We start from the raw sequence: 19,966 nt of genomic DNA on the forward strand, positions 1-19,966 counted from the left end.
AGAGGATGGAGGCCCCTGGAGAACAGGGGCCCCAAGCACGTGCTTGTAGTGCTTATACGTTAATCCGCCACTGATTACAATAATTACTCAGTGCTTGCAGTGGTATAACGGAACATAACCCTAGTTTAGTTTAAAAAGGGAAAGAAAAGTTTAATTGTTGACAAAATAATCAGCAAAACAATCAAATATGTTATCTTCAAATCCAGTTAGTTACTAACTGTATTCAACTCGTTGAGAGGTGTGTAGGACTCTACAAAATGTATGAAACTTAGTGTATAACATACAATGTTTTTATTCAAGGCCCCGGACTACTTAGATAGCGTTGTTTGTATTGTTATGTTATATCTAATGAAAGCGATCTGGTTTGAATGTTTAAATATAAAAAACAAAATAAAAAATGAAACGCACTTGCACCAACAAACTCGTTGTCATGAATGTATTTTTTATCAGCACAAGTCAGCTCGGTCATTGAGTATGCTAGCTGGGGCACTTGCTGTGAAGGCGAGCTGTAAGGTGACCCCATGTGAGACCGTGGAGACCCCATGTTCGAAGCTTCCGTATCGCTAGACGTCGCCGATAACATTTTTCCTGTTTTCTAATCAGCAAATGCAATTCAGCATAATAATTAAATTCTTCAACAAACTTTAACACTTCACCACTTTTAATTATTCATAAGTCACTGTGTCTACGATTAATTTGCACTATTAACACTTTTCTTGTAAATGCTTAAAATAAAAATCACAGAGCAAGCGGACACCACTTCGTTGTCCGACAAACTTGACATTTGTTTTGAAAATTCTGCAACATGCAGCCATGATAAGTATTGCTGTGTCTTTTTTCACTTTACCCTAAAATAGGGAATTTCCTGTGTTGAACAAAGGATTCCGGAGCATACAGAATCACAATAATTTTGTTCTAAATGAACTTATTGGTTTTCAACACAATATTGATCACGTCTATAGTCTAACACTATCACAAATTCATAGTAGTTCTGTTCGGTTCACTTTACAATGATGGAATAAACAATTAAAACAATATATTGAGTTTGGACTTTATTCGTGATTTTAGGCATACATATCTTCCATATTTTGACTTTTGAGGCTTCTATTTGCGTATTGATTCGAATATTTTGTAAGATAACTTAGAAAAAATTGTTTGTAAAATACCCTATTTTTAGGGTAATTCGTAGACACTAGGCAACATTTTTATCGTATTGACAGTTCCAATGCAATGAATGACGCAATATTTGCCAGCCCGGGGAAGAACCATGTACCACGTGATATACATGAGTCACGAAAAGTCCCGAATCCGAGTAGGTATTTATGCCGTTTACAAATAAACGAGAAACAAGATCTTATGAATGACGGACGGGCAGTTATTAATTTGTAGGTAGGTAGTTAATTAGATTTCTAATTGATATTTAATATTATTACAAGCTTTTTATTTTTTTACAAGCTTTTTTTTTACAAGCTTTTTATTACTTTCTTTTTTACAAGCTTTTTATTACTTTCACATGTCTGGTGTCTGTCGTCAAATCTTGCAACTTAAAATTGACCCACTTCCCGGTTTCCTATTGAGCTGAAATTTTGCATACATGTGTAAGTCCGATGACAATGCAATATTATGGTACCATTGAGCTGGTCTGATGATGGAGTCGGGAGGTGGCCATAGGAACTCCTAAACAAAACGGCGGAAACTCATCGAGTTTGGGTTCGTTGGATTTGTCTTTTCGAGCACTTTAGTGTTAGATAACGTCCAGGGTCCTGAGATTAAGATATAACTAAAAAGTGTAAAATAAAATTATAATAAAAATAAACTTTTTTAAAAACAAGCTTTTATTCTGAATTTCGAAAGCTTGTAGCGCAAACAGAGAAAAAGAGGAATAAATTCCATGCGCGATACAAACTTTCGAAATTCAGAATAAAAGCTTGTTTTTAAAAAAGTTTATTTTTATTATAATTTTTATTTATTTAAAATTTTGGTATAAGTAGGTACATAATTATAACTAAAATAAGTATTTAGTACACCACCTTCTGAATGATGCAGTGCTTTTATTAATCTAAGGATGCAGTACAAGTACAGTAAACCACAAGATAAGCTTCTCAGAGTTTCTCTTAGGCTTTATCTCATTAGGGATTAGGGGTTAATTATGTGTACGGGCATGCATTTATTTAATATTGTTATTTTAATAGCCGGACTTTACCTATTCATAATTTCTGTAAAATAGCTGCGTATCATTTAATTAATATGTATGTTATGTACAGCAGTTGGGGTAAAGCTAGAAGTGCCCCAGTGGGACGTATAAACGCTTATTACCCGACTGCGCCAGAAGGAGGGTTATGTTTTTTGCTATAATCGATTTAAAATTATAAAAAATAATGTGTTATCAGAAACTATGAACTCCCTGAAGTCTCGATACTGTGAAATACTCATTTATTTTTTACATAAATAAAACACGTGTTAAGGTTACAAAGAAATGTATATTTTCAAAATACTTTAATTCAATCTTAACAATAAGGCACTGTGTAAACAACAATCAACATCAACAATTATACATTTCCAAAATAGTTCATCTTATAGATAGCACGTAATTACGTATTAGAATGTTTTTATACGTATAAAATATGTCATGTTTATAACATGAAGTATTAAACTTTCATAAAGTTTTTAATTTTAGGTATGGAATGTTAGCTTTATTGGAAGACTGGTTACTAAATGACGCTTAACCTTGAATGAAAATTCAGTACCTATAGTTTCTGTTCAATCAAAAAATCGTCGTTTTGTAAGATAGTGCATGTGACAACACATGTATAAAATATGCAAGTCACTTGCTAGCTTTACTATAAAAATATACGTATAAAATGTATAAAGTTCATTAATTATATAAAATAACTCTTAATAGATATGAGATTGTAATTCGAGAAGGTTTTCAGATATCTTTGTTGTATTTAAAAAAAATATCTTAAACATGTCACAGCATCCGGGATAGAACAAATTCGCTTGGCTTGCTGTGATGGCACGGATTCCTTCGTTATAAAGAACGATACAAGATTTCGCCTTAACCTCCGACAAAGTGAAAAAGTATATCTTTAAATTTTAAACCTAATAACAAAAGATATAAAGTTCATCATAATTATGGCAGATGATGTGCCGGAGTGAACTTATAATTATAATTTAACACAATAAAAACAACCAATAGAAACTATCTACTTATTGAGTCACCACGACAAGTGTCTTTTTAGTTGCCCAAATATCCAAAGGCATTATCCTAGGTATGTCTGTACTTATAGTTATTATTACAATCCTAAACATAGTAATAATCGTGACAGAATAATTTCAGGATCACTTTACGGAATAAGCACATGAAAAGCGCTGGAGTTGGTGATGTAGAAATTAAACATAAAAAATATTTATGACAGTTGTAATTTCGAAATCCCTTCGAAGTAACTATGTACTTTATAAAACATCGGTAAGGTAGCAGGAAGGCGTTGGACGCAGGCCGCTACCAACCGGCAACATGGAATACATTGGGGGAGGCTTATGTTCAGCAGTGGACGTCCTATGGCTAAGATGATGATGATGATGAAAACGCCAAAGCGATGGGATTTCGAAATTACAGCTGTCACGTTTTGACACTTGGGCGGATCATGGCAATAAACATGTTAATGGTGGAACAATCGCAGATTGGTGTGCGCAAGTGTGATCTTGTGTTCGTTGCACGCGTCGATCACTTCCTTGTCGTTGTTCGAACCGGCCGGGCTGCCGATGTATTCCACACCGCACTGTTGGAAAGACATTATTTATTAATATTTATTGAATAATTTTCGTTTGATAACTACCTAACTTATGATTGTAGACTATTTTTTATGGTTAAGTTTCATATTGCTTGCTTTTGTAGTGTAATGGTTCCGACACAGTAGAATAGGACCACTCCCACACTTCCAGCAGATATCGTAATTATAGAGATAGTTACGTGAACCTCTGGCCCGTCTGGCCAGCGTAGGGAGTGTATGCCAAATCCTTCTTTCGCCTATAATACATTTGATAAGGGGCCGTCCATATATTACGTCATTCTAAATTAGGAGGGGGGGGGGTCTGAGGATGACGGTAAATGATAGATGGGGGGGGAGTTTCGAAATTGACGTCATTCTTATTTATTTATTTATTGTTCACGTACAAAAAGATTATTTCTAAAAAGAAATTTCTTCCAGTAAGTGAGACTGCAAATGTGAGAGGCGGCTAAGGCGCGTAAAATACTAAAATAACTCATAATAAACATACAAAAAAAAAAGGTAATTCTATAACCAAGTGTTTTAATCATATAATACCCTATTTTTCTCAAATCTGCAATGTTTTAATTTTGTCAAACTGGTAATGACGTCAATTTTGGGAGAAGGGGGGGGGGGGGTCATTAAGAAATGACGATAGGATGATTGTAGGGGGGGGGTCTAAAATCTGAAAAAATTGATGACGTAATTTATGGACGGCCCCTAAGGTCATCGTCTTCTGGATTATTATGGTGAACCTAAGCTACTCCTAAAAGTTAACGGGAAAAGTGCGCACCCCTTTGAATGTCAACTGATGTCATAACTGCGCTGTAACTATGGCGGCGTAAGTGGTTCTCGTTTACAAGGCGCAGATCGTAGAAATGACGTCCTGACGATGTCAACATTTTTAAGAGCGCTATAGAAGCTGGCAGTGCTGGCACGGTGCACATAAAATGTTAGTTACGACACTAGTCTTTATAATAAACGAAATATCTAACTTTATCATCTGTTAGCTGCACAATACTGACCTGCACAGCTCTGTCAATGTTATCCCGGAATGGGAAGAAGGCATCAGACGCGAGCGCCACGCGGTCCATCTTTTGTACCCAGTCATTACGCTCTTGCTCCGTTAACGGCGCCGGCGGGTTCTCGAATAAGGCGTTGAACTGATCCAGGGGCAGATCGGTACCTGGAGGAATTTCAATTCATAAATTATGTGCATTACAGGAAGTTTTTAATATAACAAAGACAGGCTTTGAGATATTACAAAGTAGTAAAACATGCTGTAAGGATTGATTTAACACCGGTCTGCTGCATGTATGGGATCTACGGCTGGACCTGTGCAGTGTACCCTGGATCTGTGCAATGAACCCTGGACCTGTGTGGTAGACAAGTACAACACATATAGCCACGGTGCCGTTGACGTAATTGTCGACTCCATTGGATACCATCGCGCGGGAGAAACCAACGCGTGGCTTCAGCGCTGGTACACAAGGGTAGCGCTTTATCCACCTTGCTGCCTGCCAGCCACGTGTAGTGTACCCTGAACCTATGTAGGAGACAGTGCACGTACCCATAAAAGTGCCAGTGATATATTTGTCGAAGACATCAGCGCACGCGAGACGCCTGCTAGCTGCCTCCAATAGGAACTAGGTTACGGCTGGAGTTCTATAATAGACCCTGGCCTTGTGCAGTACAGTTTCACGTACCCACAGTGCCGTTGACGTAGTTGTCGACTCCATTGGACACCATCGCGCGAGATACACCGGCGCGAGGCTTCAGCGCTAATACGCGCGGGTGGCGTCTCATCCACCAGAGCGCCGCCTTGACGCCTGCTAGTCATACAGTGTATCCTGGACTTGTATAGTACTGTCTCACGTACCCACAGTGCCGTTGACGTAGTTGTCGACTCCGTTGGACACCATCGCGCGAGATACACCAGCGCGTGGTTTCAGCGCTAATACGCTTGGGTGGCGTCTCATCCACCTTGCTGCCTGCCAGCCGCGTATAGTGTATCCTAAACCTATGTAGACAGCGTGTATCCTGGACCTGTGCATTACTGTCTCACGTACCCACAGTGCCGTTGACGTAGTTGTCGACTCCGTTGGACACCATCGCGCGAGATACACCAGCGCGTGGTTTCAGCGCTAATACGCGCGGGTGGCGTCTCATCCACCAGAGCGCTGCCTTGACGCCTGCTAGTCATGCAGTGTATCCTGGACTTGTATAGTACTGTCTTACGTACCCACAGTGCCGTTCACGTAGTTGTCGACTCCATTGGACACCATCGCGCGAGATACACCAGCGCGGGGTTTCAGCGCTAATACGCGCGGGTGGCGTCTCATCCACCAGAGCGCCGCCTTGACGCCTGCCAGTCATACAGTGTATCCTGGACTTGTATAGTACAGTCTCACGTACCCACAGTGCCGTTGACGTAGTTGTCGACTCCGTTGGACACCATCGCGCGAGATACACCAGCGCGTGGTTTCAGCGCTAATACGCGCGGGTGGCGTCTCATCCACCAGAGCGCTGCCTTGCCGCCTGCCAGTCGCGTGCAGTGGATGCGAGATTGTTGGCCCGCGCCGATACCGATCACCTGTGTTATAATAATAGCTTTGTAATACACAACGCAAGATTAATACACAAATAGGCTCTATTAAAAAAAAAAAAACAAGACTTCAGCCGTCCGTTTGCCAAAAGCTGCGCTGCAAAGTGCAAACGCACGACTGACGTCAAGCAAAGATCTGAGTGGCTAGGTCCACGGTTCTTTAAAAAATATTTTTTATTCCATTATTATATTTTTTTTACCGCAAATTACGAGAGTATTTTTATAAAGGATTTTGTCTATTCGTGATAGATTTTGCTGCAGCTAGTACTCAATTTACCTCTGGCAAATGAAGCCTGGTCCGTGAGCACGTAGAATTTTGTCCAATGACCCCAAGCTACCCATCCTTATCGCTCGCGCGTAATTATATTGCAGTCGCAACTGTGCGACGCGCGCCCGCAGTGAGTGTGCGAGCGCGACAGCAACATACAAATATCATACAAAATACAACGTAAATATCATACAAAATACAACGTAAATATCATACAAAATCTGAATCCGCTTTGTGAACCACATTATAAACTCACCTGTCCATCCCTAGCATAGCAGACTGAGTTACTCTGCGTGTATTTGAGAGCAATCGTCGCAACAATGAGATCTCTAGTCGCGTTGTCTGGCAAACTCTTCTTGCTGGTCACGACGTTGCTGAAAAGGTCCTTCGTGATCTTGGCGTCGTTGCGTCTCTGCTCCAGAGTGAGGCCGAAGATCGTCTTCTTTTCAATCAGGTCCGGCTCGTAGGATGGGTCCATCTGGAATATAATGCTGTTGATCATTTATCCTAAAACTACATTTATCTAACTACAAGATAAATAGACAAAATATAAAATGATCATTATTTGTAATCACACCACTTCTAAATGCAACGTCCAATTTAAAAACACAAATTGGGTTAATACTTTTTGTAATTAACCCACATAATAATCAGAAATTAAATAATATTGTTGAAATGTGTCACAACACAGCTCTATATTTGATTCAGGCAGTGGCGTAACTATACCATGCGAAGCCCGTGGCAAATGCTATGCCACGTATATGCATGGGGCCCTTGATGTATCTAGGGTTATTTTTCGCAATAAGGGCCCGTGGCCCCCATTTTGCCAGTCCTGCCACCCTATAGTTACGCCACGGGATTCAGGATTTGATTGAAGAGCGAATCAAAATTTGTTTCCAGTTTGGTTATTATATTAACCTATCCAAAAAGTGGTTCCGTGCTTTAGAGGGCGTGTTAAGCCGTAGCTTAAGTCATCAGACGAAACGGATTGAGCCACAGAAGTCATCCGGCGCTGGATAGTAAGTACGGTTTTGTAACTAAAAATAGTGAAACAGTCAACCAAAATTACCTGTAACACACAGTAGCTGCCTCCCTTCTTCTTCTTCAGCAGTTCCATCGCTTCGGCCGTGTACCCGGGCGCCACGATGCCATCAGAGACTTCCCTGGATATGATCCTGGCGGTGATTTCGTCACACACGTCCGAGAGAGCGATGAAGTCGCCGAAAGAACTCATGCGGTCGGCGCCGCGCGCTCTTGCGTATGCGCACGCTACAGGCGTCAACTTGGGAAGTAAGTCAGCTACCATACAGACTGAAGCCTGTAGAAAACATTTGAAAATTGAAAACCTACAATCGGTGAAATTAGGGATAAGCCCGTATCGCTTCTTAACCGACCGAATGCTGAGATTCCAGATACGAAAGTAGTTGTCGTGTCTTGATCATTGCATTCGTTGCTAAGGCACTTGAAAGGTTAAACAGTTTAAAAAATTTGCATTAATGTTGTAAACCAACGATGTTAATCGAAAACGGGTTATGTTACTTTTTGGAGCACTTTTGCTGAATCAGCTATCCAGACTGAGACAGTAGGTAAGCAAATAAAATATGTCAATCTCAACGTTATTAGCATTTGCTACTTTGTACTTATAATACGAAGGGAACTGAGTTTACTGTAAGATCATACCCTAAAGTTAATATTCCGCAAGGTATATTAACTTTATGGATCATACACAAAGAACTTTTGGATAACTTTTTGTATTTTTATGCAGGCCTGATCTATTGATAATGACATTAAAACTTTTCTTACCTCTTCCTCAGTCAAAGGCAGACCGACTGCAGCGCCGGCCGGTGAAACGTGTTTGAAACTGGTGGCAGCGGGCAGGCCCAAGGCTTCCTTCAGCTCCTTGACCAGTTGCCACGCGTTCAGAGCGTCACACAGGTTGATGAAGCCGGGAGATCCGTTGAGGGTAGTCAGGGGAAGACGGTCGCGGGTCGTGAACACTTGGGCTGGCTTTTGGTGGGGGTTCATACCTGGTAAAATACAGTATAGTGATTTAAGCTACAATAAGGTGGTTGTAGATTTTCTGAAAAGATAGTTTCTGTTGAGAGACAAGATAATATTATCATGTGTGTGTTGATTCAAGGAAATTGTAATGGATTAAGTATAAAAAAACTGGGGCCGTAGACAAGTGGCTTTTTTGGTCGCTCTGTAAATCGAATCCCTTCACGGAACGAAGTAACTCCATACAGAAAACCCACACAGAAAACGCTAGAGGGATGGCCTTTCGAAATTACAACTTACACGTTTTGCTACTTGTCTAGGAGGCACATTAGTCTTTTTCGCGGACCGGTCGTCCAAAATAATGTCGTGTATATTCTTCGGAACCCTTCTAGAGATTTGAAAATCACAAAAGATTTTACAGGAAAAATATGCTAGCCGATAGGCTGATAAGCCAAAACCCTTTCAAACAATCGATGCATATCAATCGTCCAAGGATACCTATGCATTGTTATAGTCAACTTTTATCGTCACAGTGCATTATCCTCATTACTCACCGTATCTCAGGGTCAGTTGCGCCTGGCCGGCGGAATACTGCTTGCGGAAGTAGTCCGAGATAGCCAGGTCGTATTCCGACGTGTGCGTGAACGCCTTCAATGCCAGCCTTTGTCTACAAAAAAGAGTTTATTGGTTACATAACATAGTTCTTGTAAATACTATAGTATTTTTTGATGAATCAAGGGTAGGTATTTTGTCGATTTTGCACGATAAGGCCAAGGAACGCTCCATTGAAATATAGGCACTCGGTAAGCTTTCGGTACCGCGTATACAGAGCATACCGATGCCGCGCCACTACAGCACCGACAAGTCAGGAAACGGCCTAAGGGTATGGGATATCTGTCCCGACCCCCCTAGTCATCATCATCATCAACAGCCCTTTACAGTCCACTGCTGGACTATGAGCCTCCTCCACTATACTGGAGGGATTTGCCATAATCTCCACGCTTGGCAGGCGGGTTGGAGATCGCAGTTTAAAAGATTGATGTTTTTCAGAGACCCTAGCATAAAAAAATATTTTGCGACGGTTTGCTTTTTTTTCATTCGATTTCGAAATCTATCAAACTTTACTGTTTTTTTACTGAGGTAATTTTTACGACCTCTCGCGACCCCTTTATACATAGAGGCTGCGCGACCCCCTTACTGTGGGGGTCGCGACCCACAGGTTGAATAACACTGTTCTACATCATACAGCGAAATGGTAACATTATCAGTCGACTTTCACTTATTATGCTGTTGAAACTTTCCTAAGTTTGCGGTTTTGATCAAATTACCGACACAATTTGTATATCTGTAGTAAAATTGTAAGTGCGTATTGAAATCTACGTAGACGACGTCACGGGAAATTACCTTTTTGTCATATAAACAGGTATAGGAGCGTCACTCCTCCGATGTCGATGGCTCTACAGCATCAGCTATGGTCACGTCGGGCTTGGATACCGTCTGTGATCTATTAATGGATACGGGTGCCTACCACCTCTGTCCTGCTTAGACACAACAGCTCACCTTGTCTCCAACGAAGTCTGATGATCAGGAGTTTCCTTCAGCTCCTGAATGACCTTGTCATAGTCGGCAGGGTCGCACACTATGGTCACTCTATCATGATTCTTGGCAGCTGCCCGGAGGAGCGTCACTCCTCCCGATATCGATGTTCTCTACAGCATCAGCTATCGTCACGTTGGCTTTGGGAACTGTCTGAACGAACCACCTTTGTCCTGCTTAGACACAACAGCTCACCTTGTCTCCAACGAAGTCTGATGATCAGGAGTTCCCTTCAGCTCCTGAATGACCTTGTCATAGTCGGCAGGGTCGCACACTATGGTCACTCTGTCGTGGTTCTTAGCAGCTGCCCGGAGGAGCGTCACTCCTCCAATGTCGATGTTGTCTACAGCATCAGCTATGGTCACGTTGGCTTTGGGAACTGTCTGAACGAACCACCTTTGTCCTGCTTATACACAACAACTAACCTCGTCTCCAACGATGTCTGATGATCAGGAGTTCCCTTCAGCTCCTGAATGACCTTGTCATAGTCAGCAGGGTCGCACACTATGGTCACTCTATCATGATTCTTGGCAGCTGCCCGGAGGAGTGTCACTCCTCCAATGTCGATGTTCTCTACAGCATCAGCTATGGTCACGTCGGCTTTGGGAACTGTATGAACGAACCACCTTTGTCCTGCTTAGACACAACAACTAACCTTGTCTCCAACGAAGTCTGATGATAAGGAGTTTCCTTCAGCTCCTGAATGACCTTGTCATAGTCGGCAGGGTCGCACAGTATGGTCACTCTATCATGATTCTTGGCAGCTGCCCGGAGGAGCGTCACTCCTCCAATGTCGATGTTCTTTACAGCATCAGCTATGGTCACGTCGGGCTTGGATACCGTCTGGACGAACCACCTTTGTCCTGCTTATACACAACAACTAACCTTGTCTCCAAAGAAGTCTGATGGTCAGGAGTTTCCTTCAGCTCCTGAATGACCTTGTCATAGTCGGCAGGGTCGCACACTATGGTCACTCTATCATGATTCTTGGCAGCTGCCCGGAGGAGCGTCACTCCTCCAATGTCGATGTTCTTTACAGCATCAGCTATGGTCACGTCGGGCTTGGATACCGTCTGGACGAACCACCTTTGTCCTGCTTATACACAACAACTAACCTTGTCTCTAAAGAAGTCTGATGATCAGGAGTTTCCTTCAGCTCCTGAATGACCTTGTCATAGTCGGCAGGGTCGCACACTATGGTCACTCTATCATGATTCTTGGCAGCTGCCCGGAGGAGCGTCACTCCTCCGATATCGATATTCTCTACAGCATCAGCTATGGTCACGTCGGGCTTGGATACCGTCTGCACGAATGGGTACAGGTTGCAGACTACCACGCTTATCATGTCGAATTTTTGACGCTTCATATCAGCCTGGTCGGAGTCTGTAAGCCTGAGAACAAAGTAAAGTGATGTCATCACCTGTCTGCCATAGTACCAAAGTACCATAGTACCAAAGAGAATAGCATTTTGTTCAGGATGGTGGGTAAATATGGCTTTAAGCTTCAACTCTAGGCTCATCTGACCTGTCATTGGTCTATGATCGCGCCTGTGATGGCGATCTGCACGTGTTGGTGTGATTGAAGCATTAATCAAGGAATTGGAAAAAAAATTGAAGCATTCGTGAAATAATAAAGTATATGTAACAAACAATAAATAAATACCTAAAAACAAATCTTCAATACTTTAATGATAATGATGAAAATCGTACGATAAATTTATCTGTCCGGGACGTCATTTGTTTGTTATTAACTTGATATGTAGTAAGTTTATCTGTATTTTGTGTGGAAGATACCTACCTTAAAAACAACCAGTTACCAACAGTGTTCATTAACATTACAAACTTGAGTTGTTTATAGTACAATCACATGACAAAAACTATTATGTAATAAAGGTCGTAGGAAGCACCTAGATGCGGGCAGCGCAGGTCGGGTCATTGTGGAAATGCTTAAAGGAGGCCTTTCGTTGAAACCAACGAACGAACTATTAGTTAGAAGGCTTATAAATATCGTTCATTCGTTCGTTTCAGCCGAAAGACGTCTGGATAAAGGCCTCCCCCAAGGTTTTCCATAAAGACCGGTCCTGCGCCGCCCGCATCCAGGCACCCCTCGGGACCTTCACCAGATCGTCGGTCCACCTAGTGGGGAGGCCTGCCCACAATACGTTTTCCGGTTCGTGGTTGCCACTTGAGAACTTTTCAGCTCCAGCTGTGCTATAAATATATTGTTAGCCCCAGCGGCCATCAGCCCTCCGAGCTATGTGCCCCGCCCACTGCCACTTGATTTTAGCGATTCTGCGGGCTATGTCAGTCACTCTGGTTCTCCTACGGATCTCCTCATTTCTGATTCGATCACGCAGGGAAACTCCGAGCATAGCACGCTCCATCGCTCTTTGGGTGACCTTGAGCCTTCTTATGAGCGATATTTTTATATTATTTTTAAATTACCTGGCCAGGATTCCACCATGCACAGCAGGGTGGAGCGACTTGACGCGTCCACCGAGCATTTCCGGGGCTCCAGTGATGTCCGACACGTCGAGCACTTTGAGCCCGGCATTGCGAAGAGCCGTGGCAGTGCCGCCGCTGCCCACCAGACCGAGGCCGATGTCGGACAGGCACTTTGCAAGCGGCACCAGGCCTGTCTTGTCTGATACGCTAAGAAGAGCTGGAAAGGTAATCAAAAGTTAATTTTCGGTTCTGCAATCTCAATATTAATATTTTAAGGGCGTGTATAGACGGACCGGGTAGAAAACGGGTCGTGAACACACGTCCATATTAGTTTTTCAGGAAGCCTGATAGAAAAAGAAAGGGCCTGCAATGCATTTTTCCATTATTTTAAATTTTCTTCAAATATCGCTCTTGTATTAAAATTGATACTTACTTTTAGAATAACCATCGAACCAACTTAGTGTTCAACACTAGTACTTTTATGATTAGATTTGAGGGCAGAACAATTTTTTTATTATTTTTTAAATTTATACTTACAGTAAAACCAATACAGTAGAGATTTTATAGGCTTACGACGTAACATAATCAAGCAAAGTTAAATAGGAATTGAGATAGCCTGTTATGACCCATTAAAAGACATATTTCACTCACCTAACTTTCCATTGGCGGCCATGTCTGTTTAATTGAACTTGCGGCGTTGAACTGTGTGCCAAATATAGTTCTCTAGCTGATGTTGTCTCGGTTGACCTCACGCAGGGGTTCCTGATAACACGACGACGTTTGTTGGTTAACTGGATAAATATGTTTAGGGTTGTCACTCGTTTCGTGTATTTTTTTTTTAATTAAAATTCTTAATAGGGATGAAGACTGGGTAATGAAATTGAAATTCTATTTAGTCCGTCAGACGGATAATAACAAAATTTTGGACACATATTTTTGAATTTTTTTCTTACTTGAATAGTACAACTACGTAACTGTATTCATATGAATATAATATGTACGCCCAATCGGCAGGTTATAGCGGTTGTAAACATTTAAGATCTGTGTTATTGTATTACCTATAACTAACACAATAAATGATTGTTTGATTTGATTTTGATTACAGTATCTGGGGGCACGGCAGTGCCCCCACCAAGTCGAGCAAAAAAGCGGCACGGCCGTACCATCCTTTTCTCGAAGCAATTCAGGCCATTTTCGACCGCCTGTAACTTCGTTGTGGATAAAATTAGAAGGCTGAATTTTCATTAGCTATGCAGGCATTGTAAAGACACGGTATATTTAAAATTTCATTCAATTTGAACCAGTAGTTTAAGAATTATAACGGGTCAAAGTTACTTAATTTTGTCACTCACTGACTCACTCACTCACTCACTGACTCACTCACTGACTCACCGATCATCAAAACTCTAAGGCACTTCTAGCAGACCTAGAAGCTTCAAATTTGGAATATAAGTAGTGTTTGGTGTATGAATCAAGGAAAAACTAAAATATTTGGGGGCACGGTAGTGCAACCGCCAAGTCGAGTAAAATTTTTCAATTTCGGTCCAGTTTTCTAGATACATAACTGCTGTCTACAAAATACAAAAAGAAATGAGATCCCATCAAAAACAATACTTGTCAAAAAAACCAAGTCTCGCAACTCAGTTGTTCTACGGTAAAAAGTTGTGAGATCCATGTAATACCAAGTCCAGGCCAGGAAATCTTTAACGTTTTACATAAATTATTGACTTGGCCATCGCACTAAATAATTTAATTTACACGTGTTTTCATGCGATGGCCAAGTCAATTTATTTATGTAAAACGTTAAAGATTTCCTGGCCTGGACTTGGTATTACATGGATCTCACAACTTGTTACCGTAGAACAACTGAGTTGCGAGACTTGGTTTTTTTGACAAGTATTGTTTTTGATGGGATTATACTGAGTTGAAATGTCGCATGACGTCACTTTTGAGTAAAAATTCTACTCAAGCGTGACGTAACGCGCCATTTCAACTCGATGTAGCACTGTTATTATTTAATTATGAAAGAAAATAAAAAATAAGAGTAATATTTTCTAATTATCTTGATGACGGACAAATAATTGAAATTTTGTCATCTAGCCTATTGTATGTAGGCTAGGGTGGAGCGAAAAATTTTTTTTCAGATATCTGTAATGTAATAGTCAAAATTTTGTGCCTTTAGGGCTTAAATGAAGTCATGCAAAATATTAATCAATTCGGTTTAGAGTAACTGCCTCCGCATCGACACTGAATTTATAAAAAAAAGTTGGTTTTAGACCTCACTTAGGCGCCACATATCTGTACAATATTTAAATAAAAATAATTTTTTTTTATCACAAATCATTTACTGATATGCTATATTTTCAATGTAAAATACACAAAAAAGCCAGGCTTTGGGTTTATAATTTTAATAAGGGCGTGAGAGAGCGCGAGAAGAGAATTTTTCTGGCCCTTTTCGCGACTCGCGTCTTTGTCAGATAGTCTACTGGAAAAGCTCTGGAAACATGTGAGAAACTACTTATCTATAAATTAAATGGACGAAAACTAATCTACAGGAATAGCTAATTTTGGTTTTCGTCCACCCCAGTGCTTGCTCATGACGTCATGGACGAAAACACAACAACGTTTAAAGCTGTTTTTTGTTTTCGTCCACATCTTTTTAACGGTTTTTATGGGTTTATCACTGTTAAAAAGTGGACGTAAACTAAAATGTTTAATGTAATAGCAATAAAGATCATATTGGAAGAAAAAACATTGTATTTTGTAGGTCCATTGAAGTAAAATGATTATTAAAAATCAGAGGCGGGGCAAGACCTAAATTTGATGTGTGCAAGACAGTTTCGCGAGGCCTTGTTCTGTGGCGACCTGAAGACGGATTTTATGAAATAATAAAAAAAGGGTCAAAGGTCTATACTATACATTGACAGTTTCATCAAGTCTTTACTATACATTGACAGTTTCTGATTTCTTGTTTCAGTTATTATTTTTAAAGGAATATTGCGCCAAAGAATAATGTTCGTCACTTAAAACCGTGTTGTTGCTTAATTTTGTGTCTGATTATGGCTGAATTTGTTTGGAAAAAAATATATTTTTATTTTTAACTACATTGTTTAGCTATCAAGAATTTATATTTAATAGTCAATGTTCGTATTGTGATATTGTCATCTCCACCTTGTATACATTTTTTCAAAATTAAAGTAGCTAAAACAGTAATTAAACATACCATGAAAGTTCCCTACCGGCACGTTTTTTTTCTAACTTGACGACGTTTTCCATTCACCTGTGTGCAGCAGCAACTTCCGTAGATTTTTTTGGAGTTATTACTTGTCAAATTACATTTTCATGCAGACAGAACTGTTACTTAGATATTATAGATTGTAACAAGTCCAAACTTGCACGGAAAGTTAGGTTTGTATTCTAATTTTCCGTATATGTTTGTGGCAAGTCGGTCAAATGGACGAAAACAGGAGCTGGACGGAAAACCGGCGCAATTACCCTACCTACTGGTCCAATTTGAAAAACTATTTTTATGTAGGATAGCCCATTTAACAAGAAAGGCTTTAGGCTCTCTGACATCACCCAAGTTCCTTGCATCACCCTATATTCTGTGATTTGACCCTACAGCCAATAGAGGCAGAATAGTAAAATGTAGCAAAAACAGACAAAATTATTAAAATTATTGTCATGTGTTGCGTGCGGCTTGCGGGCACTGCCAATGAGTTTATGTACTCATTTTATTTTTAAAATTTATTTTCCCTATTATTAAGGTGCTTACCCTCTGATCCAAGATTGCAGTAACATCTACAAAGATCTTAAAGTAAATTTTCAAGATACTGTAAGATCCGACTGTAAGATGAAGTACATAATTATAAAAAAAGCTTATAATTTAATAGCATAGCTTAGTATAAACAAATAATCAAACAAATAAAAATACCTAAATTATGCATAGTTTATTAAAGCCTAATTAAATGATGAAAACAGTAGAACTAAAGAGAATACTTAAAAGATCAAGACTTCATTCATAATCCTGTAATTTCTCTTTTTAGCATGTAAATAATTTCGGCTTATTTATTATTATTTGGATCACATGGTAAAAAACTAACCTCACACACCACGACGAAAGAAACACCCATAGAGAAAAGTAATACGGAAATAGACACAGTTTTTTTTTTTTTTTTTTTTGTGGCTCGCACGGCTTGTGCATTTGCCAATGACGGTGACGGGGTGTAAAGGTTGGGAAACGGATTTTAAAGGAAAATACCCGGGAAGAGCGAAAATTTTGAAGGATCAGGCAGGATAGACACAGATTAGAGAGTGAAATAGAGAACCCCAGGGTGCGGAAACTTCCATACAACGGTCATCGAAGTGAAACTTGCTTCCAAACAGCGACATCGGTGAATAAATTCAAATACTTTTTAACTACCCTAAAACGCTCTAGATGTCGCTGCTCCTGTTTCCTTCACATTTTCATTTTTTTCTTAATTAAAATATATTTTATATCAGAACTTGTGTTTCTTTAATGAAAAGACCGATAGTTAGCGAGATAAGCATTTATTATTCGGGTTCTTACACAGACACATCTTGTTCGTACATAGCCGGAAGAGGGAAGAGCGTTCTACCGGAAACAGTTAACTTTTTAATATTTAATACACTTCCAAAGATAATATAATCCTAACACTCCCTCTCAATTACAAGTTAGGCTTTAACTTTTAATTGCAAAACAAAATAATTTTTATCTACTAATAAAAACTTCTAATAACAATATTCCACTNTTTTACTACTACTGCGCTGAATATTGTGTGCGGATTGGCTTGTCGTACAGGGGTACTACACGGTAAAATAAATCTCTTCGGCGAAAACAGGATAATTCAGATCGAACTTCACTTGGTAAGTTCGTTTGATCATCTAATTATACGTAACGTACTCGTAGCTGTTCCTCACTGCAAAAATAGTAACTCGCTCTTCATAATAGTTATTTAAAGAATATGTCGAGTCGGAAACGATAACATTTTAAAATTCACAGAACCAAAGTCACTCAGCGTTTTTTCGCAGAGAGCGTTTATTCGAGAAAGTTGCAGTACGTGCCTAAAATAATTGAAACATTTAGTAGCCATTTCTTAAAAAAAAATGGAACCTTTATTGTTTGATACTAATTAAGGGATGTTCCAAATCGAGCCCAAATTAGAGATAAATGACACGTTTTACCTATTATGTCGCGTGCTTAGAGAAATTGAATTAGCATAATTCCAAAGAGGTCTAATAACTACTCGTAGTTTACGGCGTTCGAGTGTCCGATTCGCCATCGATCGGCGAGTGTCGTTCTAAATTATGTAGCCCTCCTTATAGCCGCTTGGGGATATTTTTAACATTGACGAGCGATAGGAAGGGTCATGTTAAAAACAGAAAGGTCACAACAGTAATAGCTGTCAGTATGTATAACCCTTTTAAATTTAACTTAATAACCACCTTTATAAATAGAAGATTAGAACCAAAGTAATGTTCCATCTCTAACTCACAATTTAAACTGTTCCTACGTTAAGTGGTTGAAAACAAATATTAAGGTAGACGGCGTAAAAATGCCGGCTCTTGAACATGAAAACGGCGGTGAGCGTGAAACGTTGGAAATTGCAAAAAGGGAAGCTTAACTTGCCTCTTAAAGCGCGAATGATTGAATATCCGATATCAATGTTTCAAGACTTTCACGCTTTAAAAATGAAAGTTCTCGATTTTCCCAAATATTGGTAAAGTTAGTTAACATGCGTCAGGATATTATTAAATGCAGCTCTGCAGATTCAGTGATCAATGACAGATTTATTTAGACGCAGATTTTAATTACATTACACGAACAAAAGTTTTTAGGACGGAACGTACTACGTAGTTACATTCCCTTGTAAAGTTATTTTATTTAATTACCATTTCACCCATTTACTCCTATGAATTGTAGAAACAATAGCATTTACCTATACCTAATGCATTGCAACTGGTGTTGTCTCTGTTGCCAATATTGACTAATGGGTCGGTACATGTTGCTACAACGCGGATGACTAATTACATTAATGGTTCCCTCCCACGCCGGCCGTAAGATCCCCAGCGACTTGTTTATTGCAGCCCAAAATCCCACAACAAACGGCTCGAAATGAACACCGCGTAAAACATCACATCAATTTAACATACCTACAACAAAACGTTCCCACGGAGTATTGTTAAAACAGCGCGATCGAAGCCCTTGTAATTAAATCCAATAACATTTGTCAGGCGGAGACAGTTGAATGGTTCCATTTCGGAACTTGTGTGTTAATATTCATACATTATAGGGGTAAAGTGCTTAAGCTGACAGAGCAGTCGGTCGGCTGTGTTGAGGTTGGATGCCAAGAGTCGAAGATGCCAAACAATCGCAATATGCGTCCGTGGCTTGGTAGCCGCGTTATAGTTCCGCCTATTGCGACGCGCCTGTCGCGGCGGAAGTCATTCCGTCGTACTCTTACACGCCACGGTCATGCCGTAGATACATTCCTACCACCACCCGAAGTACAGCACCTCACTCATTTTAAATTGAAACATGAAAGTCAAACTTTCTAAGGACAAGGAAAAAACCTTTTGTGGCCCGCAAACTTACAAATTTTTCTAGCAGTTTATAGGTAGATCCAACCCGAACTTTATTCGTTATCCCGTTTTTATATTTTATCAAAATATAAAATAATACAGTTACCTGAGTGATTATTGCTCACCTCACGGCGCAATAAAATGAACACTACACGAATAGGGATTACAATTTTTATTTATTACTTTGTAAGTATTCGGGCATGATATGAACAACTTTAAATAACTTTGTACAGTTTTAATAGTTATCTATTTTGGATCATTAAAACTTTTTCTTTTCAAATATAATAACAGGATTTTCTTGTCCGCTATGTTTCGTCCTTCGTCCGTTGCTTTCTGTTTATAGTTCTAAATCTAAAAATGTGATACCTACATTATAATATTACTTATATTAATAACTTACCAGCAGTATGTTAGTTACATTACAATTCCAGCCAGAAATATGCTAACAAGCATCTCACACCGACGTTAGATACCCCTATTCTTATAGATTCCTATAAAGAGTAAACAAAAGTAAATTACATGTGTAAAATATTTACAAGTCATTTTATAGTATGCTACATTCATCCGGCGTCGGCGCGCGAGTTCGTGAATCGTAGCCAGGCCCCTCGTACACGCACAAACTGTGTTCTGCCTCATTGTACTTTATTGCTTTCCGAAAATTGGGCTTATGTTCGATCGGCAG

At 39.9% G+C, this 19,966-nt stretch overlaps 1 protein-coding gene across 5 annotated transcripts; it reads right to left on the minus strand.

Annotated features, from left to right (window-relative positions):
- Positions 1-3,113: 3,113 nt before the first annotated feature.
- Positions 3,114-16,859, minus strand: LOC114364233 (bifunctional purine biosynthesis protein PURH). 5 transcript variants are annotated; one of them, XM_028320314.1, is made up of 11 exons: positions 16,785-16,859; positions 13,333-13,443; positions 12,682-12,898; positions 11,353-11,628; positions 9,196-9,308; positions 8,447-8,670; positions 7,713-7,961; positions 6,900-7,121; positions 6,186-6,363; positions 4,796-4,956; positions 3,114-3,782 (listed from the first exon to the last, which is right to left on the minus strand). In XM_028320314.1, the coding sequence occupies exons 2-11, from the start codon at positions 13,352-13,354 to the stop codon at positions 3,663-3,665; spliced, it is 1,782 nt and encodes a 593-aa protein (XP_028176115.1). In that variant the 5' UTR covers positions 13,355-13,443; positions 16,785-16,859; the 3' UTR covers positions 3,114-3,662. The 5 variants fall into 5 exon arrangements, with proteins under 5 accessions (XP_028176115.1, XP_028176123.1, XP_028176129.1 ...); XM_028320322.1 differs by lacking the exon at positions 16,785-16,859 and adding an exon at positions 5,477-5,591 and having other exon boundaries at positions 6,301-6,363; positions 13,333-13,472; XM_028320328.1 differs by lacking the exon at positions 16,785-16,859 and adding an exon at positions 5,650-5,706 and having other exon boundaries at positions 6,243-6,363; positions 13,333-13,472.
- Positions 16,860-19,966: the final 3,107 nt, after the last annotated feature.

The sequence above is a fragment of the Ostrinia furnacalis genome, unplaced genomic scaffold, assembly GCF_004193835.3.
Source record: "Ostrinia furnacalis isolate ACB-3 unplaced genomic scaffold, ASM419383v2 OfSCF0416, whole genome shotgun sequence".
Lineage (NCBI taxonomy): Eukaryota > Metazoa > Arthropoda > Insecta > Lepidoptera > Crambidae > Ostrinia > Ostrinia furnacalis.